The following is a 12956-nucleotide window of genomic DNA, read 5'->3' on the forward strand; positions in this document are numbered from 1 at the left end:
TGGACATACCTACTTTTTCTCTCACAGATTAAAAATATTTGGATTGATCTGTATGTGTCTGAAGATCTGATTCTCTCAGATCACATGCTGAGACTTTTGGACTGTATAGATATGCAAAAGGATTGACACTAAGTGCAGTCTGACTAAGGTATTTTGCTTATGCCTACTGTATGAGCTGAGCGTGAAAATGACTGTTCCATGGCTGTCCTTGCTAGAGGTGGTCAGCTGCAGATCCTGGATTTTTGTGGCAGTATTTCAGAACTGCCGTGGGTATTAATGTGGCCTGGTTTGAGAAGCAGCTTCAGTAGGAAGATGGCTGGAGATAGGATTGTTAGATGGAGGTCCATGCATGAATCAGGGATGAATTCGGGCTCTGTGGAGGAAATCACAAAATGACTCTTAATTCAGAGAAGTCAAGATTTTGCTTAAGCTTTTTATGTTTCATACATTTTTGTCTGCCAAAATGGTGTGGGGAAAATTTGTCTCATGGGAAATCAAGTTTGCCATCTTCATGTGTCCCAGGACACATAAAGCACTGTATCCAGTATATAAATCACTGTGCATCAGAATATACATTCTGACAAAATTAGATTATATGGACTGATTACTGAAAGTCACAAAAGACTTCAAGCTAAATTTGGGAAATAAATATCACTTGTACAACACTGAATAGGATGCAGAAGCTGAGGATTTAAACTTAATAAACTGAAAATTAATTTGAAATGTTAGTGTGCTTGTAGAGATGTTTTGTATTTAACAACCTGCATGAAGATTGATTTTGATAGTAGATGTCCTGCTGACCAAAAAAAGAGAAATCCCAGAGTATTAAAAATGGGTATTTTAGTTACTATTTTTTTAGATTTGTTCTAGCTTGTGACAGTAATTTAAAAATTATTTTAATGAAATTTGGATTATATACAGTTAGGGTTAATATATGAAGAATTCTTTGTGATTGAACTCTAATCTCCATATATTATTTAGTAAAAATCTGAGTGGCTCCAGATATTGAAGTAGGCTTTTATTCTCAGAGCTGGACATTTTTTATAGAAATAACATAATAGTGGACCTATCTGCCACTAACATTATTTACCTGAAAATTAATAGGACCTAGCAGCTCACAGGACTGAAAGAACATAAATCTTATTAACCTGCTGCCCTTGATTCAGCCTTGCCCCTATGTAGAAGCAAGTCAGCTACTAATTCTGCTTGGCCAGACAGGAACAACAACCAAGGTTGACAAGGGCCAAGGTTGTCCCTTTGTCTGCCAGGATGCTACAGCCTATTGTAAATAAATTGTTACCCCATCAGTACAGATCCCCTGCTCCAGGCTTCCTTGTCTCTGCTTCCCTTGGGTGTGCTGTTCATCCTGATGTTCACTCTGACCTACCTCATGCTCCTTGTGGCAAGGTTCATCAGACTTAGAGTGGGTAGAATATAAGCTGTGGAAGTAAAGAGTTGGAGAGAGATTCAGGTTAGTCTATGTCTGTAATGTCGGATGTGGTTGTATAGCTGTAGGTCTCTACAAAAAAGGTGTCTTGTAAAGCCAAAATGATTTTTTTAAGCACAGAATTCTTTCATTTTGTTTCCTACCAGGTATTACATGCTCTAACTTGTTCCATTTGTCATTTCTAAGGCACATCTTTCTGTAGTGCCTCTTATCTAGTTTGGTCTCCTTTTTCCTATGTCTCTCAATATTTCTTGAGACCTCACTATTCACCTGAACTGTGCTTGCACTCTTGCCTTGGCAATTGCCTGGTTTGGTCCCTTCACATGGGTCTCTTGTCCCTTCCCAGGTGTTCCCATGTTTGTGGGAAGATGGTTCACCTTGAAGATTCATGAATAACTCTGCAGGACATTTTCACAAAATCTCTTTGAAAGGTCATATGAAGAATAATGAAATAATGAAAGGAAACATGTTATCACATAGTGTTGGCTGAATGCCACAGTCTTTGTTGGTCATAAGCTTTGGGTTTTAAAGTTTGACTTTGCTCTGAGCTTCACTGACAAGAAACCCTTTCAGTATTTGTGGGGACTAATATTTCCAAATATTTCACCTTGTGAAATTCTGATAAATGAAGTTGACATAAACCAACCTGTCATTATTGGTGAAAGCTGCAAAATTGCAACATCAGAAGACAGACACATTCTGTTTTTAACATACAGTTGTGCTAGTACTGAGTTTGCAATTTATTTTTTGCTTGTTGCTAATTTAGAAATATAGGTCAAATTCTTCACTCCAGTAACCACAGCTTCACTTTCCATCAGTGGAAAGTGTGTGTGTGTGTCTGAGAGGGTCCTTTTACATTCTCTGTCTGCTGACTTTTTTTTTTTTTCTATTGTCTGGCAAGGTCTGAGACCAGATCTCATGATAGGACCATGCACGCAACACCTCTGGACTCCTCTGGAGCAACATAGGGAAATCAGGAATGAGCATAAGTGCATTTAAGACTTTTTAGCCCAGTCACAACCTGGAAAAATGTTTTGTTAAAAGGAGAGATTTGCTGGGAGGGCAGTGATTGATCGGGGCTCTTTACAAGGTCCTCAACTTTAATGACTTCAGTGAGATGCTCTTACCCTCTATATTCAATACGTCCTTAATGCTTTCTTGAGCCAGGGATATTGTTTTAATTATTTGTCTATCTAATTTCTGTTGTACTTTAACCTAGAATGTAAGTTACATGTACGATCTAAAAAATTTGCGAAGGCTTTCTTGTCAGTTCCTCCAAATTATAGCATGGCAAAAAGGTGAAAAATGTCCCTTGAGCAAACAATAACCACAAACAGCAATGTAAACTGTTGGTTTAGAAAGCATTGCTTTTGTCCTTTCTGCTTTCTCTTTAGCTCTGCCTCCCTGCTGCACTACAATAAAGAATCATGAGTCATGTACTCTACTCCTACACAATTCACCATAATCACTTTTTCTCGTATAAGGAAAAAGGCAAATTTTTTTTAACTCTACATGGACTGCTGGTTTTCTGTCTTTACCTCAGTGTTCATTTTTGAGAGGATGGAAACTTGCATTTGGTTCAGCACTAGCTGGCAATACATGAAAGAGGCTTCAAGGCACTGAGTGTTTTCCAGAGGAGGGAGAAACCCCTCCAGTCCTGCTGAGGTCAGAAGTCATGTGAGACTTGGCTCAAACCACTGGCAAAATACTCTCTTTCAAGACATCTTGACTTTGCAACATGTTTCCTTAGTAGGTCACAGAAGCCTGCCTTTGCTCTTTCTGGAGATGCTTCAAGACCCATCTGTTTCCTTATCTGCCCCAGTCCATCATGCCTGTGAGCAGGGATCTTAAAGCCTTGGTCTCAACAGGTGCCTAAGGCAGATTTGGATCAGTCCGGGTGGAAGGCAGCACAGGCAGATGTACCACAAGCACCTGGTGCTCACAGATGTTCAAATCCAGGACAGTCACTTTTTATCCAATATGCACCAACTTGGTTGGTTCAGTAAGGAGCCCACTTGAGTCCCACATGCCTGGTGTAACATAGAGGCCTGTGGAGACTCTGCTGCTGGGGAGGTGAACACGCTTCATATGTGTGTTCTTCCTACCAAATGGGTGTGTGTTTTCTGTGGTAAAATTGTGTTTGGAAGGAGAATGGGAGGTGCCGGGGCAAAAATACTTGTACTCTTAGCATTCCATTAAAAAGATCATAATTCCTCTAAATTAAGGGAAACATTTATAATTCCTTTCTCTCCATCTCCATTTTCCCTTGCAATGTCACATCCATTCAAACAATTGTAATGGGATTTCCAGAAGTTCATAAGGTAAGTCATCAAGCACTATAAATGATAATGGGATATATGTTTTCAAAGCTTTAGAAATACCACTATATTTCTGCTTCTTTGTATTTATGTAATGAATAAGATAGATGGCTAGGACAAACTGCTGTTTTAAAGACCCAGAATGCCAGGTTCTGCAAGCCATTTTTAGATGTTACATCTGTCATTTTCAAGGGCTATGCAGAAAATATTTGCTTTTATGAGGTTGCCTTTCTAGACGGTTAATTTACTATTGGGTTCTTAAATAAAATTTAGGTGTAAGGAAGAATTTCTTCTTTGGAATACAGTAACCCCAAACAACCCTTCTGCTTGGATTTTATTCTGAGAAATGTCTCTGCAAGATGTATTAATATTAATAAAGTATATTTCATACCTGTCTTTTCTATGGCAAAGAATTCATACCTTCACAAAGTGGAGCTATTTACAGCAGAGTACAATTTTTCTTCAAAAGTTTAGGGCAAATTCTGATTTTTACATATGCTTATATGTACTTTCATCTGTCTGAAAAGTAAATATAATTAACAAGATCCTTTTGAATATTTTATAATATAATTTGGATTTATTAATGTAATCCTGTGAAAATGAAAAAGAACACTTTATAACAAGGGTCATTATTTCTTTAAATCTTAAAATATTTTTACTTCAGGAGTGTTTTAATGCTTCAAACCACAAGGGGCCAAAGCCTCTTATGCTGTAAATGCATAGATTTGAACCAACTTTATATTCTGGGGTTTGTTCCCTGGCAATGTGCAATTTGTTTAAGAATAGTCTTTTTTTAAAAAAAATGTTTATACAGTTTAACAGTGGATGTGTAGCATTGTATAAAGGTGACATTGCAGAGCAGATCAATTCAGTGTATTGCATTTCTTTAATAAGCTTTCAGATTGTAAATAGTCTTTGTACGTTAATGTATTTTCTCGGAGGTTCAGTTTTTAAAAATTATTTGCTCCTAAATCCCAATACTGAAAATATTTATGCATGTGCTTATGTTTAGCTTTCCTAGTGGCACATCTGGAATAAATCAACATTTTAGTTCAGAATGTGTTTTTGCAGGCACAAAATCATAGTCTTTCCATGATAAAACTCTATTGATGTTAATGTAAGGTTAGTTGAAAAAGCTCACAAAGACCAGATAAATCCTGTGGCTCACTGATATCTAAATTAATTCAGATTAAAAAAACTAGAACATAAATTAAACATGATGTAAACCACGTAGAGGAATAAACCTTTCAGCATATTAAGTCTTTTCATTTATTTTGAAGTAAGAATTAGCAAGACAAATCCTTTTTGATCTATTAGATGTACATTTTTTTCTGAGAAGGGACAACAGGCCAAACTCATAAGTGTGTCCAGAACCGCAAATCTGCATGTGTGTACCTGAGTGCATTTTATTTGTATATGTTTTCATGGACCCGATTACGTGTCACTATGTATGCACACACAAAATATCTTAACAATGTATCCATCATAGCCCTTGGCTGAGAGGGACAGAATAAAGAAATGTTTCAGGTATGAATTTTCCCATTACAGGATAGTTCCTTGGAAGAGGGGAGAAGCAAACCAAAGCAACTGACTAAATACAATAATAATAAAATAAACTGTATTTGACCACTTCATCTATTAACATTTTTTGCAAGAAAACACAGACATTGGAAAAATACAACTGAAAAAGCCTGTTTTGTAAACATGGAACAAAGCATAAAACATTATTCCATTTGTAGATTTTTGACTAATAACTTTAGCCCTTTCTCAGGTGATGGGACTCTACAACACATGGAGCACAGTGCAGGCGATAAAACTGTCCAAAAGTAATGCCCAGCATGGTATGTTTGAAGACTTGGCTTTAAAGGGTTATAAATCCATTGTTTGTTATAGTCACCTCTTAAAACCGTGTGCAAATTCTGCATGAGAATGGTTGTTAGGTTGTACCTGATGTCAACAGTGCATCAGGTATGTACTGATGTACATACCCTGATGTAACTTGGTTGTTACTATTTCCCATACTTTAGTGCCTTTGTAGCCTTGCCAAAAGAATGAGAAATTATGATCTAATTCAGCTAGGTGCTGTGAAAATGTACAGCAGAGCAGAATTACTTTACAATATTTAGGCAATATTCAGGCATTTTTAGAGGGCATCCTAATGAAGTGAGTAATAAAACACACAGAAAGCACTTAAATAAGGAAATGTGCTTATACAATTATTTATAAACTACAGGGAACAAATCTGAATCCTATTGGATATCCTGCAATTGACTTCAACCAAATTGAAATGATAGGTGTTTTTTCTTTAGAAAATTTAGTCAGTTTAACAGAGATTATAGTAAATATAGATGCTAAATGTATAAAAACATCTGTTTAAAAAAATAAGGTTTTTTTACCCAATTTTGTATTTTTGGGGAGGAAATGTCCTTCCATTGTGTCATTTGGAATTTTACAACTGATGTCAGTGATGTTCAGGAGCTATACCGAACCTGTATTCGTGTTATGTTGGGACAGAAATCTTCTAATAACTGCTTTTCAAATGACAGGGTCTAGCTGATTCTTGGAACTTGCCTATGGCAATGGGAATAAAAGCAAATCCTTTTTAGGTCCTCTTGAAATGTAGAGTTTTTTAAAAAATATTGTTCCTTATTTTAGAATTGTGGCTTAAAGGTTCATTTGGTATTTCTGTTAGAAGATTTATATTAAGCAGAGTTCTTGTTTAATATAAATCTCAAATTGTTCTCATGTTCAAATAATGTAAGTCTTTAGGGGGGAAAAAAAAAAATCTGTTGAAGAACTTCATTGGAGCATTGGATGCTCCTCCAGAGTAAGGCAGCAAGAAATTGTACGTCAGAGAAAGCATGGTGTTTCTGCCCTGCTCTGTCCTGGAGGCTGCAGGGGAGCCTCGTGGTTGGCATTCTGGGCTTGGGAAATGTACAGAATTCACTGAAAACTCTTCTTTAGTAATGCCTCTATCAACTTGTACAGGAAAAAGTACATTCTGGGCACTAGTTTATAAACTTTACCATCAAAAGGTTACTTGAAGTAAGGTCATTTTACTATTTGGATTTCTTTCCTCTTTCCTCTTCCCCCCCACCCCCCTTCTATCATTCACTGTCATTTTGTCAGCAATTTAGAATTCATGATTTTTTTCTTTTGTTCCCAGCTGGTCTTTTTTTTCTCCATAGTTGTGCTCTTTTAATAAACCAGAACTTCTTAACTCTTTCAGATTTTTTCACTTTTGCTTTTTGCTCTATCATTTTTTTATAGAATGTTATTCTTTTCCCGACAGTTTCTTTTTTTCTCTTCTTATATGCCTGAACCTTGTTCAAGGACATAGATTACATAGATTCCTGTCTACGTTTATTGAAATGATGCCTTGGTAGTATTCTGTTGGCCTCAGTAGGTTCACACAGAAGGAATAAAATCCATTTTGCTTCTTCCTGTTTATCCATTTCAGTTTTCAGGATCCTGTTTTCTTTTTAGTGTGAACTGATTCAGTTTGTATAGGGAGAATTGTTGTGGTATTCTGACACACATGAAAGTTCTGGCATTTTAGGGCTTGTTTCCCAGTTTACTTAATAAAGAACAGTCTGGACTCAAGTCCTGGATTCAGCCCTGGAAATTAATTGAAGTGTGAACCTGAATCTGCATTTCTTAATGCAGGTACAACCTAAGCATTGAAGTGGCACAAAACTAGAATAAGCATGTCCACTTCTATCACAAAGCAGCAGGAATGTATTAAATTGCTAAATTAAAAAAGCAATCTATTTACACCTGTGTAAATGATTAAAGTCTTAGGAAAGGTAACCTCATTCCTTTCAAAACGTTGTTTTTTGGTTTTGGTTTTTTTTTTTTTTTTTTTCTACTCAGGGGCCAAGGAGTTGTTGAGTACTACATTATTGCTGTCCTTCAGTATCTTTTTAATGAATTCTTTTTATGGAATACATTTTTTCTTGTTTCATGCACCACTGATTGCGATACATTTGAAATACACCAAAGGCAGCAGTTCTTTTTAAATGATTTCTTGGGTTGAATGTAATAAGCAAGAAGAAAGAGGTGTCTAATCAATAAATAAATAAATACATTTTCAACTCATGGCCTTTGCTTCAGAAAAATCTCCTGACTCTACAAGAATAGTCTTCCAAAAATGGATGCCTCTGCTTTCTAGGCTCCTCTATATGAATCAGAGTTGAGGAAGTAACTACTGTGGTGTCCAGAGCCTTTTCTCCAGCTTTATTAGTTCTGCCTCTGCAGAGAATTCTTGTCAGCCTTGAATTTCTTTCATGTATTGTGACAAATGCTGTCTTGCTGTGTTTTCTGCCCGTGCTCGAGTCTCCATGGGATTAGAGATCACGTGCTACTTTAGCATGTGTTTTTGACCTTTTTCAAATGATTGACACTGCTGAATGATTACAGCAAAGCAGCAATTATCCACTAGCTGAGTTATGCTCGTTTCAAGGAGAAAATAAATGTTACCTGAGATGAGTAATCTGGACTGTGTCTTTCTGCTGAGTAAATGTAGGAGACCTGCCTGTAGTGAGTCATGATTCCTTTTCCCCTTTGTTCTGTTTTGTGGTACTTTCTACATATTTCCCCTGTGCTTTCCCTCCTTTAAATGCTTTACTGTGCTCTGAGCCTGTTAGCCCACATAGCTAAGAGAGCTAAATGTTTTGGGCTTCATCAGCAACATAAAATTCCTCAGGCTCAAAGATGGTGGCAGGTATGGCAATGTGTATGTACCTTTTTCTGCATTTGAGAAAATAAAATAGAAAAAATGAAAGCACCCTAAGATACCAGCAATGTATTTATGATGTGAGCACATAAAGTTGTAGAGGAATTTTTCAGTCTAGCTTCCATAGTGTTTTATTGAGTTTTTTGGCCTCTTTTTTTTTTTCTTTTTTTTTTTTTTTCCTTCCTCCTTTTCCCTTCAGTGAATTTCCCACAAGAATTCTGTCAAGGTTTGGCTCATAAATAGCAGTGAGTTTTGTAAAGTTCCTGTACACAAAAAGCAAACAGCAACTTTACCAAATGTTCAATGCAAAGAGATCCATGTGTCTCTTCATGTTACTGTTTGGAAGACATTTTACAGAAACACCTGTCTGGCTTTAATGAAAGTTCACACAAAGAGATGCAAATCTGAAGGAAAAAAAAAATAATCTGCCACTGCATCATAAGGACTTCAATAATGGAATTTGGTGCTGTATCAAGGGGTTGTATATCTGTGATGCTACATCATCATCATTATTATAATCAATAATGTTATGACTATTAACATTAGAAAAATCAATACTATACAACTACACAATTATAATAATTATTATAGCATTAATGCAATTATGGCTATTAATATTGTGGCAACATAATAACAGCCCATTTTTAAAAGGTAACTTTTTTTAACCTATAGGCCATCGAACGTTGTTCATTGGAGTTCACGTGCCACTGGGTGGAAGAAAAAGTCACCGACGCCATAGGCACCGTGGACATAAACACAGAAAGAGAGACAGAGAGCGAGATTCGGGATTAGAAGATGGGAGAGAGTCTCCTCCTTTTGGTAAGATAACTTTTATTTTTGCATAGATCTTTTAAGTATGATTATGCATACTCTGTCCTGTTATGGCATGGACATGATTGCAACGGGGTTTTGGAGAGCACACCAGAGCATCTCCAGTCTCTGCTGGAGAGCCAAGATTTTTTTCTCTGATGAAGGGCAGCAGCCAGTGGCAGTCAATACATGAGAAATCTTAGTAGTTTCTACCACTGTAGGAGACTGTCCGTAAGTGTTCTCATAAAGGTAGACTGCCACCACTGCTGAGCGGGGTGTAAGTGCTTTATGGCACTAGCTGCCCTCAGTGAAGGCTCTGGAGTGTTTGCCCCTAAAGCGTAACATAGAGGAGATATGGTTCTTTACAATCAGTTTTGTAATAATGTTGATGTTACTGCAGCTGCAGTGTTTTATCAGACGTGAACTGCAATTCAGATGGTGTTTGTCTTTTTCCTTACATGATGCTGTAATGTGCCATTGTGAGATGAGTCTGCTGACTGAGGACTTGAGGGCAAACAGGAAAAAATACCTTTCAATATATGAACCTGATACAACACTCCTAAAATTCTCAAAATCTTAAATTAAAAAACTTTACAGGGAACAGGAAAAGGTAGTTGTGAATAAATTAGTCAAGCTTTGTCTCAAAACACATGAGAATATTATTTGCTGTTCAGAAATAAAAAGCGCATGTGCTGAAATGTCCAAGGCTATAGTGAGTGTTGAAAATACAATGGAAGCATGTATAGAAGGCAGTTTGTCAGTGTGCAATGGAAGAATGTTTTAAAATCATCAGGGAAATGTGCCAATGTAATTTCAGGTTGCAGAATAGTAATTATAAGACTTTCTTTTAATCCGAAGTTTGTATTATGTATGTAGAAAGCTTTGGAGCAAGTATAGGTGCTGATGGTTAAGTATACTGTAAAGAGCTTGAAATACTCAAATCGTTCACAGTGAATTATACTGAGAATGAAACAAAGTCAAGACTTTCAAACTTTGTAGATATGAGTTATGTTTTGAAGACTGAACAGTGAAGAAAAAATTGGCTGTGGTGGTTCTGTCTGGAATGTATTTCAAATGTACAAAGACCAAGTACTATATTGAAACCGGTTTCTTGGAAAACAACAAAGTTCATAAATTATTAAAATAGTTTTCAAAAAGAATATGCATATATACATATAATGTCAGATTAAAAAGAAACAATTGAAAGTTACATTAGCCAAGAAGTGAGATATCTTAAACTATGAAGCAATGTCTTCTGTTGAGTCATCTGGTTTTATTTAAGTGCCAGTATGTGACACATTTTGGCTGAGAACTTAACTCTGTTCTTTCAACTTCTGGAGACCCAGGCTTGTGTCCTTCCTAATGTCAAAAGTAAAAAAAAAAAAGAAATTAACTGGTTGAATCTGTCCTTAATAGTCTTTGACAGTTGTGCGCACGATAAAATGCACTGTTCAACACAATTATGTGTTAAGTGAAAATCAGCCTATGTTCAAAAGAGCTTCAAGAGTGGAATAGCAGTAGTATGAAAAAGACAATTTTGAAGTGCATTTGTTAAGTTGGTGTTCACAGCACTTGTCTACAGGCATACTTCTTTGAAATAAGTGTAGGACTGTACTTTTATAAGTCACATTTTCACTTGTGAAGGTATTATAACTACCAATTAAAGGGTGTGTAGGTCATGTCACATAAATTACTACTTTTATAAAGCCTGGGACAGACAAGACATAAGCCAGAAACATGCAAGTTTCCTCTGGATTCAGAGTGCTGAAGATACTTTTCAAAATGCTTGGCTGGTAACAGTTCAAAGGAGCCAAAGACAGAACGACGAAACATTCAGAAAAATCTGGAAATAGCCAATTTTTCCACCCTGAAATAATATCTAAGTAGTAAAACTTCAAGTTTTTTCCTCTTGGCTATTTGAATCCTGGAAGTTTGGCCAGAAAACCAGACTTTGACATCTATCCATGCAGGAGGAATGTGTCATCCTATAGACAACAGTGAAGGGGACTTGCCTTATGAAGGAAAATCTGAAAATTATACGGTGATGGAGGGGTTAAGCAGTCAAAGCAGGCAGATAAAATTGTACAGGGATTAACTGTAGTCTATATCCACATCCTCACTTTTACTATGGATTTTCCTTACGGAGTTTCAGACAGGTTGTGCTGTCTGGGGAGAAGCATTGCCTTTAGAAAGAATATAAGCATAGTTTTTCTATGCTTTATTTACACAGAGGAAGCAACAGATACTTCCTGTGCCAAATCTGAATCCACTAAACCTCAATAATGCTTCTTAGCTCTCATTTCCCATGACCGCAGGGTTATAACAGTACCCAGAGGCTGAAGGAGGTTGCAGCAAAGACAAATGCAGTTCATACTCTTGATGCATAGCTCAATGTGAGGGACTGTGCTACGTAAGAGAGCAGATCCAAAATAGTCCCTTAATTTATGAATCATTCTTATTTAATTGAACACGCAGAAATGCTTAGCTCCCTCTCCCTCTAGACACCTTTTAACGCATTTCTGCTGAATAGTAGGAGGCTGTATTCTTGGGAACTGGGAGGGAGGAGGGGAAAGAAAAAACATTTCAGCGAGCAGGTGCAAGAAGAAAGAGAAAATAAGCACTATGAGACCAGCTGATAGAAAACAGTGCTTTGAAGTAAGTCAGAAAATTACATTAGGATTTTTATGATACAAGAGAATAAATTAGCAGTGTTTTGAAGCAGTGAAGTATGAAAGGAGGTATAATAAAAGCCAAAGATGCAACAACTGAATAATAGAGATGCTGGAACAAGTAAAGGCCTGAAATATTCAGACATGAAGTGCTGCAGACTGCTCACTTAACCAAGCATGGGATGAAGCATTAATTTTGGTCATAATTTATAACTGTGTAAGTTATAACTTCATCTGTGAAATACCATTAGGTGCAGATCTTGCTCAGCTATCACTGCTTCAGGGAGCTGTGTGATGCATATAGTGCTGTGGGGCTGTGCAGGCCCTAGTCAAGAGTTGACAGGTGCCATCTGGTTCCTATTCAGTGAAAAACAATTTCTTAAACAGTTTTCTTTGTATCAACGTGGCTAGAAAACACCTGTATTCTATGTAATGCCCATGGCTGGAAGCTTCCTGGTAATCCCTTTGAATACTGGCTGGGAAAGCTGTACCAGCTACTTCCTGAGGGAAGGTTTCTGCAGAGAATAGATTTTTTAGAACATTCTGATGGCAGCTCATAAGCTTTTTTTTTTTTAATCTCCTACTGTCACTTTTCAAAAATAACCCAAATGTTCTCGATGTGCAGATTCAGAGCTTGTAGACAAATAATATGTAAAATATGTGGTTAGTGGAATAAAAAGGAGTCCTGTCATTTGGGGGCACAGATCGGTTACTCAAGTTTTATTTTTGTTTTCCCCACACCTGATTCTCCCTGTCTGTCTGTTGCCCCTTGATGAAATGAGGTTGTACAAGATGTTTCCATTTTGCCATAATGATGTGCCTTTGAATTGCATAATTTGCAGATTACATGGCTTTCTCATGGAGACGATTTTTTGGGTGGTAAAAATTGTAAGCTAAGTGATTTCAAGATCTAGATTTCCACCATCTTGCCTCATAATTTTTTGAAAGAAAAGGAGAAATCCAGTGAAACTATCCAC

The 12956-nt window shown here is 36.9% G+C and overlaps 1 protein-coding gene across 7 annotated transcripts in view; it reads left to right on the top strand.

The window, feature by feature from the left end:
• The window catches only part of SLC4A10 (solute carrier family 4 member 10), a 162209-nt gene that overhangs the window by 66223 nt on the left and 83030 nt on the right, over nt 1-12956 (top strand). For all 7 annotated transcript variants that reach the window (XR_012623780.1, XM_074828972.1, XM_074828970.1 and 4 more), the window contains exon 3: nt 9173-9319. Coding sequence is in view for 5 of the 7 variants with exons in the window: in XM_074828972.1 (XP_074685073.1) it covers nt 9173-9319 (147 nt within the window). In the remaining 2 variants the exon portion in view is untranslated. The remainder of the gene's footprint in view (nt 1-9172; nt 9320-12956) is intronic.

The sequence above is a fragment of the Strix aluco genome, chromosome 6 (assembly GCF_031877795.1).
Source record: "Strix aluco isolate bStrAlu1 chromosome 6, bStrAlu1.hap1, whole genome shotgun sequence".
Taxonomy (NCBI): Eukaryota; Metazoa; Chordata; class Aves; order Strigiformes; family Strigidae; genus Strix; species Strix aluco.